At 43.4% G+C, this 12,508-nt stretch overlaps 1 protein-coding gene across 32 annotated transcripts in view; it reads right to left on the reverse strand.

The window, feature by feature from the left end:
- TRERF1 (transcriptional regulating factor 1) overlaps positions 1-12,508 on the reverse strand; it is a 140,910-nt gene that overhangs the window by 31,231 nt on the left and 97,171 nt on the right. For 17 of the 32 annotated variants that reach the window (XM_043543727.1, XM_043543716.1, XM_043543724.1 and 14 more), the window contains 4 exons: positions 7,408-9,056; positions 6,767-6,816; positions 4,874-5,024; positions 3,690-3,938 (listed from right to left, as the gene is read on the reverse strand). In XM_043543727.1, the coding sequence (XP_043399662.1) occupies positions 3,690-3,938; positions 4,874-5,024; positions 6,767-6,816; positions 7,408-8,814 (1,857 nt within the window). In that variant the 5' untranslated portion in view covers positions 8,815-9,056. The remainder of the gene's footprint in view (positions 1-3,689; positions 3,939-4,873; positions 5,025-6,766; positions 6,817-7,407; positions 9,057-12,508) is intronic. The other 15 variants (XM_043543721.1, XM_043543733.1, XM_037895791.2 and 12 more) reach the window with 3 other exon arrangements.

The following is a 12,508-nucleotide window of genomic DNA, read 5'->3' on the forward strand; positions in this document are numbered from 1 at the left end:
ATGGTGGCAGATGAGAACTGGGGACATAACAGCATTATACATTCCAATAATTTGGAGATTAAAGACATTTAACACTGTACCACCCTGGTCTATAAAAAGTGACAGCAACTGGAGTTATGCAAGTCTGAAATCTGATTTTCAGGGCAAATGGTTAGGTAGCTTTTTAAGAACGCACACAATGATGGTACACATTCTTAGTTTTAAATATACTACTTTCAGGTGCTTAGGTTTTAAGATCTCATTTATGATAAACATGCCGGGGGGTGGGGGGTGAGGGGGAGTATTTCTTGGCTAGATAAAGATATACCAAAATTTCTATATCATCTGGTTAATATTACTACTATATAAAAATAAATTATTACTGAACATGTTTAGATAATATATCTAAACACCATGGGTGGTTCTTGACAAGCACACTCACCCAATAAAAAGTATGTTAAAAGAACACTAACACAGGCACCTTTTATTCCTGCTGTTAACACATTCCAGCTTGTGGAAATGTTCTCTATTGCAGAGGTCCTGCCCTCTCTGTTAGATCATGGCTATATCCCTTCCAACATCTGGTGATTTTTCCTCCCCAAAAATTTAAGTTTGAACATATTTTTCTTTTGCAGAAAAATGTATCTTTAAGAAGGATTGTGTAAAAACATTGAAAGCAATGAAAAATCACAGGGGAGTGTGAAACACAGCCGTGTACTACAAAGTCAGTCATGACGGTAAACATCCAGTGTTCAAAAAGAACAAAAGAAAAGATGGGGAAAAACAAGAAATATAGCAGAGGTCTGCTAAGAGCCCCAAATTAAGTGTTTGCTCCTTCCTTTTTGCAAAGAGGCAGTGGGGTACAATGGCGAGGGTACTGGCTGGGACTCCGGGAATGTGGGAGCTATCCCCAGCTCAGCCACTGACCTTGAGTGAGACAGTTTACCTCTAGGAGCCTCTGTCCCCACTCCCATCCTGTGTGTGTTTATTCAGACCATAAGCTCTTTGGGGCAGGGATTCGGTCTCACTATGTTTCATACAATGCCACCTCAATTTCCATTGGGGACTTCAGACACTACTGTAATACAAACATTAACTATAGTTTCTTCAACTTTCCATTTTATGCTCTGCGTAATTTTTTTTTTTTTTTTTTACTGGTTTTAAATTAAAAAACCGCGCGAACATTATGGATGATGGAATTCAGAAATATGGAGGGTACAAATCAGTTGCTATGTTTTATTTGTAACAGCTTTCATGTGAGTAGTCTTGGAACCTGGTCCTGCAAAAAACGTATGCACATGAGTAACTTACTCACATGAATAGTCCCCATGAAGTCAAAGTGGAACTTATTGTTCTCGCTGTTTTTCCCCTTCATCTGACAAATTTTTTATTTTGCTAGTGACTTTCTCTGTGTAGTAACAGTAGAAAAATTTCTGCCTTTTCCATCCTTCAACTACTTTTCTCAACACTAAAGTCACTGGAACTCCTCATGTGAGCAAAAGTTACATGTCCAGGTATGTGCGCGATTGTACCCAGAATGAGAACACAGAACTTTTGAGCCTCCTTTGATCACCTCTTCATTATAACAGTCTGTCTTCAATTTGGGGGTGGGAGAAGAACCTGCAGTTTTACTATTTGCTCCTTATCTACCTCTTTGACAAGAAACCCTGGTAAATTAAGCCAAAAAAAAGTACAGAGTAGATTATTATTTATATCTCTTTTGTTTAAGGGGTAGTATTTTATTAATAATAATTATTATTATTTTTAATTCAGAGTATCTGGTACTCAGCTCCTGTTGAAGTGAAATAAGGCATTGGAACTAAATTCCCATGAGCCACTGCTCTCTATGCCGCTACATCAAATGGTTAAGGGCACTCTCAGTATAGGAAATGCAATATGGCATTTTTGAAAAAATCTTCACACTGAATATGAAATAAGTCCCTGATGTTCTTGGCCTCACAGCTCAGAATTAGCTCTCTAATTCCCTGAAGTTCCAGACACCGTTGCTTAGATTCAGCACTGAATGCATTCTTCAGTACTCTACAAAAACCTAAATGTTTAACATCGGGACACAATGGAATGCCCATTTACTATTTGATTCACTTCACTGTGCACTGCTGTTGCAGGTTATCTAGTTTCATTTTGCTTTCCTTAAAAAGGCATTCACAAAAAAAAATATTGACTTTATCCATCAATCCTTGGGACCCCTTCATTGTAAGGCTTGAGACACAATGTGATTGAAGCAAAACAGTTACTGTTCCTTAGAACAGAAATCTGCTCACCCTCTCTCTAAGTGACTGCAACTCCTTCACTACTCTAATACATTTCCACTGCTAGTATAAAAAACCAGGGTCCAGAGTTCAGAACTGGGTGTTCATAATTTTCACATGTAACAAACAGGACAGCATGCATAATCCTGGGTGGCTGAGTGCACAAGTGGCCACTCAGATGTCTAACTGGCCACTGCAGATTCAGTCACTGCAACTGTATACGAAACTGTGGTAATTGTGCATGCACAATCCTAAACATCTCAGCCAGAATCTCCAGAGGAAATCTGCACAGAGCACATAGTGGAGCTCAAGGCCTCAGCCACCCCTCTCAGGAGATTAGAAATAGAAAGGAGAAACTACACTGCTCAGCTATCAGCAAATGCAGAGATGCTGACTTCAGTGTTACTACAGAGGGTGGAAGTCTGCACTAGCTAAAAGAAAAAGGAGGGAAATTCATTAAAAAAAAATGTGTGTGTGTGGGGGGGAGATAAATCCACAAATATTGTTCGAGATCACTGATAAGTGTTCATGTTGTCCCCAGAATAGGCCACTCAACAAGGGGGGGGGGGGCGTAAAAGTACTACTTTTCACTGTATGGGCAGTAGTCACACCTCCTAATAGTCATCCCACCTTGTGCCTTTCACAATTACACTGCAGTGGCATATTTCTAATGTTGTTAGACTAGAAAGTGTAGTAAATTAAACTGTTTGCTTAAGCCCTCATTCAGCAAAAAGCTTAAATGCATGCTTCACTGAAGTCCTACACACTCTGTCTTATTCATGTCTAAGGCACTTTTCACCATAGTGTCTGGTGATATCAGATTTATGAGTTAAATGAAAGCCAGAAAATACTAATCATCATTACTTTTCCTTTTGGGTTTTTGAAGTCACAATGTTTTAACACATCATTAAGATACATGCTAAAGGGGGGAAAAGGAAAAAAAAAAAAAAAAGACGATCCCATTGTATGTGCACAGCTTCTTCTTAGAACTTACTGCTTTAGTAACTACGATACAGGGCTATTTAATCTACCGCAAAAGAATACACAAATATATTTTACTTCAGAACAGAAAGAAAGTAGCTGCTGCATTTAAGCAACAAAACAAACACAAAGAAGCACAAATAGTAAAAAAAATGAAAGGTAATAAATCCCTTTGTTTTAGTGGGATAGAAAATTCCCGCACTATTGTTTCGAAAGGTTTATTTTATTTCTGAGTATTGATCTTCCACGAAGGATGAAATTAATATTCCTGGATGAGAGAAGAGGAATTACTGACAAGATATTACAGGCCTTCACCTTTCGTTGCTAGGTGTGAGCCACGCTGATTTCTTCAAATATCCCAGAGTGTATATATATATATTTAAAAATGTAATTGCACTAAAACCAAAAGGGATTTAAAAGCCTCACAGCACAGTTAGTAGCAAGAAGAGCAGCACTCACAGAAGATGAGCAGGGGGTGGCCACTTTTGGACTGCACGGTGGAGAGTAAGTCATCTTCATGAGAACTGGCATCTCGTCATCTGACACAGAATTGGCAGGCTTGTCTTTGACTGTGGTACTGTTGGTAGCAGACTGCGCACTGGGCTCAGGCGACAGAAGCTTTACAGGGACAGAAACGGGCATGACGATAGGTGCGATGCTATCCACCTCTTTAGGCGGCTGCTGTTGTGGCAGTTTCTCTCCTTCATCCTGTACAGACAATTACAGGCTTTCAGCCTCAGTTAGAGGGTTCCTATTGGATTTACAGACTATAAAAATAGAATGAAAACGTATTCATCGTGGTCTGGAAAGAAACAGCTCTGGTGTGAAACAAACAGTAGCACCCCTTCTCAGATTGCATATTGGGCCTGAATAAAATTGGCCAGGTAATTATGACTTATACATAGGATTCAGCCTCAGCGTTAAAGAGCCATAAAACATTTCTTTTAAAGATGACCTGCAAAGAGGAAAAATAGGTTTGTGCTCTTTTTATTGCTTCTTTATGCTGAAAGTAGAAGGTAAAAAGATTTCTTTTCAAAAATATCTGTTTTTTGCATTAGAAATTCAGATCTTGTCTAACACAGGAGACAACAGACAACAGAAGAACTAGTATGATTGTGCCATCAGAGATACCAAGGCAGCAAAACCTGACTTGAGAGGATAAGTTATTTTTATTCAGGCCAATTAAACTCATTTTGTGTTTTTTTGTTAACATCTGTTTAACTCAACACTTGAGAGAAAAGCTCTCTGTTAAAGATTCAACACTCCTGATCCTTCAATTAAATCTTGAAAACATTTCTAACATATGTCAGTCACCCAAGGAGTCCAGCTAAAACTAAGGAAGACAAGACTTGTCATTCCTGAAATTTCTAATGTATTAAACAAACAGAAAAATAAGATTTAGTTTTGCAAGGTTTCTTTATTCATTACAAAAAGAGGCACAAAACATTTTCTCCCCTTTGACGGTCACCTTTAAATAAGGCTCTTGGCCTATGTATAGGCACAACTATACATATTTACGTTAATGTAGGAGGGTAGCATAACTGAAACAAAATTGGAGAAAAAAATGTTGACGGAAAAGCAAAGCAAGCAGCAAACATTAACATGAAAAGAAGAGAGCCAAATAAAGTAAAATGAACGGCTACCTGTTTAAAATTAGGAGATGCTCTTACTCCTCCATGTGATCTCATGTGACCATTTAGGGCTGGTAAACTCTTAAATTCCTTCAAGCATATTGAACATGTTAGCTTGCTCTTTATATGGGATCTCTCAGGAAATGTTCCTTTGTTTGTGCCACTGTTTTTACAGGGAGATAAAGGAGAAATCAGTTTGCCAGATGTCAGATGTTCCCATTCACTATGAGTCTTTTATCTGAGAATTTCAAAAGCAATTTGTAATTAAATTGTAATTAAGCCATAAAGCACTTCTTTCAGGTAGATAAGCAAAGAAACCAGGATATATACTTAAGGATATATGTGCTATAGCCTAGCTCATTGATTTCCAAACTGAAGGGGAAGGGAAGTGGTAAACAGGTCTCTCTCTCTCTCTCTCTCAAGTAGGATTGCCAACTCTCTAATCGCACAAAACTGAACACTTAGCTCCGCGCCATCCCTGAGGCCCCATCCCCTTCCCCGAGACCCTGTCCCCCACTCACTACATTCCCCCTCCCTTGGTGGCTTGCTCTCCCCTACCCTCACTCACTTTCACTGGGCTGCAGGGCGGTGAGGGCTCTAACTGGGGGTGTGAGCTCCGGGGTGGGGCCAGAAATGAGGGGCTCAGGATGTGGGAGGGGGCTCAGGGCTGGGGTGTGGGAGGAGATGGGGGCTCCAGCTGGGGGTGCAGTCTCTAGGGTGGGGCCAGGGATGAGGCGTTTGGGATGTGGGAGGGGGCTCCAGGCTGGGGGGTGGGGTAGAGAGGTTCAAGGTGTGGGAGGGGGCTCTGGGCTGGGGCAGGGGGTTGGGGTGCAGGAGTGAGTGAGGGCGGTCTGGGGGATGAGGGCTCTGGGCTGGGTCCGGGAATGAGGGGTTTGGGGTTCAGGAACGGGGTCCGGGTTGGGGGGTGCTCAGGGCTGGGGCACAGGCTTACCTCCGGCAGCTCCCAGTCAGCGGCGCAGCAGGGGGCTAAGCCAGGCTCCCTGCCTGTCCTGACTCCGCGCTGTGCCCTGGAAGCGACCAGCAGGTCCAGCTCCTAGATGGATGCGCGGCAGGTGGCTCTGCACACTGCTCTTGCCCGCAGGAATGCCCCCGCAGTTCCCGTTGGCTGTGGTTCCCGGCCAATAGGAGTGCGTAGCCAGTGCTCAGCCAGCACACAGAGCCCTGTGGCCCCCACACCTAGGAGCCGGACCTGCTGGCTATTTCCAGGACGCGCAGAGCCAGGACAGGTAGGGACTAGCCTGCCTTAGCTCCGCAATACCATCGACGGGACTTTTAACGGCCCAGTCGGCAGTGCTGACCGGAGCGGCCAGGGTCGCTTTTCAACCGGATGTTCCGGTCGAAATCTGGACATCCAGTCACCCTACATCGTAAGAGTCTCAAGATGTGGTCCACAATATGGACCAATATGGCCTAGAACCAGAACTGTATTTTGGCGACTTGTGTTTCTCTACCCATCTAGGAACAACAGAAAAAGAGTGCCAGAACATGAGCGCCACTAACTGTGGCAGGCAACTGTGCTAGCACGTGGTTCTCCTCACAGCACTGATGGACCTTAAGAAAAACTAATGGATTCCTTGCTGACGTTTGCTGCCAAAGATGGAAATCTAAACAATACAGCATTGCTACACTGTGTAAATCAGAGCAGCATTAAAAGCACGCTGTCCCACTGCCTTCACGCATTTTAAAGAAACACTCCGAAGTAATTTAAATGTATTGCTGCAGAGATTGCACAATTTTACATCTAGTGTATAAATCCTTAACCATGGCTTCATGTAACAGCTGCCAAAACCAGCTGAGAACACCTCTATTCAGTTGCAGAGCTCACTTATATTTAACCATAAAATAATGTCACCAACGAAGAAATCTATGCCAAACTCATAATACCTTGGCTCAGGGGACAGTGGCTGCAGTCTGCCATCGGACAGTTGAATCTGCTATCGGAGGGGAAGAAAAGAAAAGTATTTTTCAAGCAATAGCAACATAAGGAGTCTTCAGAGCTTTATTCGTATTTTTACTTTTTTTAGGTCAATGCAGTGATGGCAAAAAGCTCTGAGAACGGACAGCCCTGGAGAATGCCATCCTACTTTAGCCACAAAAATGGGTATACCTCTGAGCAATGTCAGTGCAAGTTGCCTTACACTTACCTGCTAACATGCTCCTCAGCCCTGATTATGTGACAGCATAATGGAGGGTCTGTGGTCCTTGGTATTTCTGGGGAGCTGCTAGGAAGGCAGCAAATTGGTGACAAATGTGGAAGCATTTTTTGAGCTGGTGATATCTGTCCATCAGGAACAGGACTGACGCTGCCAAACTCATTTTACACTAGCCAATGAATAGCCATCTGCTGGTAATAACTCAGCCGAGAGCAAATCAGTGACCTAGAGGTGAAAGACCCATTTCCAGTCCCTGGGCTATGCCCATGCCCTGACCCACTGAATGAATCCCCTGCAGTTATTTCATTTGGGTGTAGTACAGTCATTTTTCAAAACAGGCCTGTATGAATGGAAATCTAAATCATTACGTACCTGAGGCCAAACAGCACTAGGAGACTCTTGTTGGGACCCTTTGTTATTTAGATGGATACCCGATGGCGCTAAAAGAGTTCGATGAGGGCCAGCGTTACCTACAGAATTAATTTCCTGCCGTGCAGTATCCTCTATTGCCTCTGCCACACTCAGGCCAACATGGGAGTTCATCAGAGCTTGAGACCTGTTGTCGTTCTGGTATTGCTTTTGCTGATCGGTGTCGTCTTGCTGCTGCTGTTGTTGCAATGCACTTTGTGGATACAAATGCCTATACTGCTGCTGTGGATCCTGATAGAAATACTGAGGCATTGTTCCCAACTGTATAAGCTGTACAGAATGAGCCTGATCCTGGGAGTACTGGTGTGTTTCATGCACCGTTTTGGGGTCGGAATCCCTATGATAGGCAGGAAGATGCAGCTGCATCTGTTGCTGCTGCTGCTGCTGCAACTGTAACTGCTGCATAACTGGTTGTGTTTGATAATACTGAGCTATTTGCATTGGACACTGCCGCTGCTGTTGCTGCCGACTTTGTTGCTGCTGCTGCTGGATCTCTTGGATTGAGAGCCGCGGCTGTCCCTGCTGTGGCTGTTGCGGCATATAATATTGAGTCTGCTGCAACTGTTGTATCTGTTGCGGTAACAGCTGCTGAGCCTGCATTTGTTGCACATGTGGTTGTCCTTGTTGCATGGCAGAATGCATCTGTAGCTGAGATAAGTGTTGCTGGTAATCATAATACAACTGTTGTTGGTGCTGCATGACTTGCATTTGCTGCTTTTGTTGAGTGCTTGCAAAATTCTGGTGTACTTGCTGTTGCCCTTGCTGATATCTTTGCACAGTGGAAGTTACAGATTGTTGCTCAACAGCAGGCTTCTGAGACAGCAGCTGTCTAAGTGCACTGTCACTGGCATTATCCATCACTGAAGACGGAGCATGCAAGACCTGAGCCATATTGTTGACTTGAATTCTTAAATTCTGGTTAGCAAATACTTGTGTAAAGGAGTCCAATTTATGTAAAACTCCACTAGTAAGTTTTTGTGACCGAAGTTCATTGCCTTGAGAATAGGAATATTGGTATCCATCAGCAGATTCACTCTGCCCTAACGGGCTCCACATTGCATTCTGATTGTTCCTTACTGGGACGTGGTTTCCTGAGCCAGTATGTGTCCAACTTGTTTGTCTAGAGGAGTCCACTGACCCAATGTTTTTTGAACCTACATTCAAAGCTATACTGTCTCTGGAATCCTGGGGGAATTGGGGAGAGAGGGGAGAAGCCTGAGAAGCGTCCATGCCTGATGTTCCATAGCTGTGATTTATAGGGGGGAGAGAGTTCATTTGGTGTGGTTGGTAATACAAATTCTCATTGCTGTTGGCAGTGTGGTTAGGTTTGTACAACTGCTGATCCCCCATTTTTGGTCACCTTTACCCTGATCTTACAGGCACAAAAACCATAAACTTGTAGACCCTGAGATATTCCAAGTATGAAAAAAAATTGCTAGAATTTATTATTCAGCTTGTCCATTTACATTACAAGAACTAATTCCCTCTGGTCTGCTTGCAATTCCAATTTCAGATTGATGCTGCTTCACATCTTTGAAAAAGACCAAAACACAAATCTTAACCGAAAACAATAGATTCACTATGCCAGGTACCTGGGAAGTGAAAGAGAAATAGTTTAAGTGCATTCTACTCAACTTTTGCAGTTTCCTTTGATGTAACAATAACTTAATGGGGAAAAGGATATAATCTTATGAACAGTTGTAGCAGTTGGGCTGTTCCATAGCAATTGGATTGCTTCATCTCATCCCACTTTTCCTTCTTTTCATCCCATTATAGTGTTTCTACAGTTCTCTAGTAAAATCACTTCGCTTCACTAATGAAGGTGTGCTTTCCAAAACCTCTCCTTTACACCCACCCACAAACACACACAAACAGAGCTGGCCACATATAGCACTCAGGTATAGTCTTTAACCAGAGATTAAGCTATGAGGAAGAGACTCATTTCTAGTGTTCCCAATGTGCTAGTCAGAGACAACATACACATGTATACTGAACTGTAAGTCACAAACTCCTGCAGATATCACAGATGGCTCTACTATGTCTGATAACACAAGTGAAAGGAAGTGGTGGCTTAGAATCCAAGTGCCAGCACTTAGTTGTAGGGATGTGGGAAGATAGGGTACAGTATGATTTAATTCTGATTCAGAATTAACATAGCAGCTCCAACTCTGCTACACAACATCAGGGCTCGTTTTATTCCATATTATCTTTACAGAGGTGTGGAATGAAGAAGAACAAGTCTACTATTGGATTGAAGACACAGCATTGTGTCTGTCCAAGGAGTAATATGCAAGGCTAGTGTGCTTGTTAAAGTGACAAAATCACAAGAGTGGTTACACCAATCACCTCTGTGTACACAGTCATTTACTCATCTTCTATATGGACTTTTAGTAATTGCTAAGACAAAGCAAGCTGTCCAAATCATCAAATGGTAACAGCATATATCTGTCACAAGCAATCGTACTTAGTAGGTATCTAGTTTAACTTTCATTCTGCCCTCTCCCTTTTTTTTTCAGTTGTCCATCAATTCCTTAATATTTTAGACTGGTTTATCCTGAATGCTCTCATTTGTCATCCTTATCTTGTGAACTTTAATTCAGAACTTTAATTTAATTTAATTTACAAATGTCTGTACTGTTTTGGATACAATTTAAAAAAAAGAAAATACATGTGTGTGTTCTTGGGATGTTTATCGTTTTGTGGACGGGAATGATCACACTCTCCACACTCCAACTTGTTGCGAAGCAGTTAGAGCTACTACTACACACAGGCATCTACATACATCATCATTATACTGCACGCTTAGCTCTGCCCTCTCAACCCATCTTTCTCCCTAACCTAACGGCTCCCCACCAAAGATTGTGTATTAATGTTTTAAGATTTAATGCTTGGGGGGGAGGAGGGGCTGATTTGAGGGGGCAGAAGTGCAGGTGCTGATGAGGAACATTTTAACCATCACCAGTTGCACACAAACAGCACACGTTTATACAATGCTGCACATAAATTTTTATGCCAGGTGCAGCCCAGAGAGCCTTCTCCATGGCAGTAGGATAACATCTGAGGGGAAAGTGCAGTTTCTGTTGGAGAAGACTGCGTGCTCACAACACTACACAGAAGGCTTCGTGAACACAGCCTCTCTTTCTGCCCCTCCACCCCCACGAACATGATACAGTTCTCCAGTGACCTGGAATCCTACTTTTGACATCTCCGACTCAAGGAATATTTCCAATGCACCTCTGAACAGCACACTAATCCACAGAAATCTTCCTACCAACACTACAAAAAGAAGGATTCTGCGTGGACTCCTCCTGAAGGTCGAAACAACAGACTGGACTTCTACATAGGAGTGCTTCCGCCAATGTGCATGGGCTGAAATTGTGGAAAAGCAGCATCACTTGCCCCATAACCTCAGCCGTGCAGAACACAATGCCATCCACAGCCTCAGGAACAACTCTGACATCATAATCAAAAAAGGCTGACAAAGGAGGTGCTGTCGTCATCATGAATAGGTCGGAATACGAACAAGAGGCTGCCAGGCAGCTCTCTAACACCACATTCTACAGGCCATTATCCTCTGATCCCACTGAGGGTTACCAAAAGAAACTACACCATTTGCTCAAGAAACTCCCTGAAAAAGCACAGGAATAAATCTGCACAAGACTCATGCCTAGAACCCCGACCAGGGGTATTCTATCTGCTACCCAAGATCCATAAACCTGGAAATCCTGGACGCCCCATCATCTCAGGCATTGGCACCCTGACAGCAGAATTGTCTGGCTATGTCGACTCCCTCCTCAGGCCCTACGCTACCAGCACTCCTAGCTATCTTCGAGACACCACTGACTTCCTGAGGAAACTACAATCCACTGGTGATCTTCCAGAAAACACCATCCTAGCCACTATGGATGTAGAAGCCCTCTACACCAACATTCCACACAAAGATGGACTACAAGCCATCAGGAACAGTATCCCCGATAATGTCACGGCAAACCTGGTGGCTGAACTTTGTGACTTTGTCCCCTCACACAACTATTTCACATTTGGGGACAATGTATACCTTCAAATCAGCGGCACTGCTACGGGTACCCGCATGGCCCCACAGCATGCCAACATTTTTATGGCTGACTTAGAACAACGCTTCCTTAGCTCTCGTCCCCTAACGCCTTTACTCTACTTATGCTACATTGATGACATCATCATCATCTGGACCCATGGAAAAGAAGCCCTTGAGGAATTCCACCATGATTTCAACAATTTCCATCCCACCATCAACCTCAGCCTGGACCAGTCCACACAAGAGATCCACTTCTTGGACACTATGGTGCTAATAAGCGATGATCACATAACCACCACCCTATACCGGAAACCTACTGACCGCTATTCCTACCTACATGCTTCCAGCTTTCACCCAGACCACATCACACGATCCACTGTCTACAGCCAAGCTCTAAGATACAACCGCATTTGCCCCAATCCCTCAGACAGAGAAACACCGACAAGATCTCTTATCAAGCGTTCTTAAAACTACAATACCCACCTGCTGAAGTGAAGAAACAGACTGACAGAGCCAGAAGAATACCCAGAAGTCATCTACTACAGGACAGGCCCAACAAAGAAAATAACAGAACGCCACTAGCCATCACCTTCAGCCCACAACTAAAACCTCTCCAACGCATCATCAAGGATCTACAACCTATCCTGAAGGATGATCCCTCACTCTCACAGATCTTGGGAGACAGGCCAGTCCTCGCTTACAGACAGCCCCCCAACCTGAAGCAAATACTCACCAGCAGCCACACACGAAAAACACTAACCCAGGAACCTATCCTTGCAACAAAGCCCGTTGCCAACTCTGTCCACATATCTTTTCAAGGGACACCATCATAGGACCTAATCACATCAGCCACAGCATCAGAGGCTTGTTCACCTGCACATCTACCAATGTGATATATGCCATCATGTGCCAGCAATGCCCCCCTGCCATGTACACTGGCCAAACCGGACAATCTCTAAGCAAAACAATAAATGGACACAAATCAGACAT

This window comes from Chelonia mydas, chromosome 3, assembly GCF_015237465.2.
Source record: "Chelonia mydas isolate rCheMyd1 chromosome 3, rCheMyd1.pri.v2, whole genome shotgun sequence".
Lineage (NCBI taxonomy): Eukaryota > Metazoa > Chordata > Testudines > Cheloniidae > Chelonia > Chelonia mydas.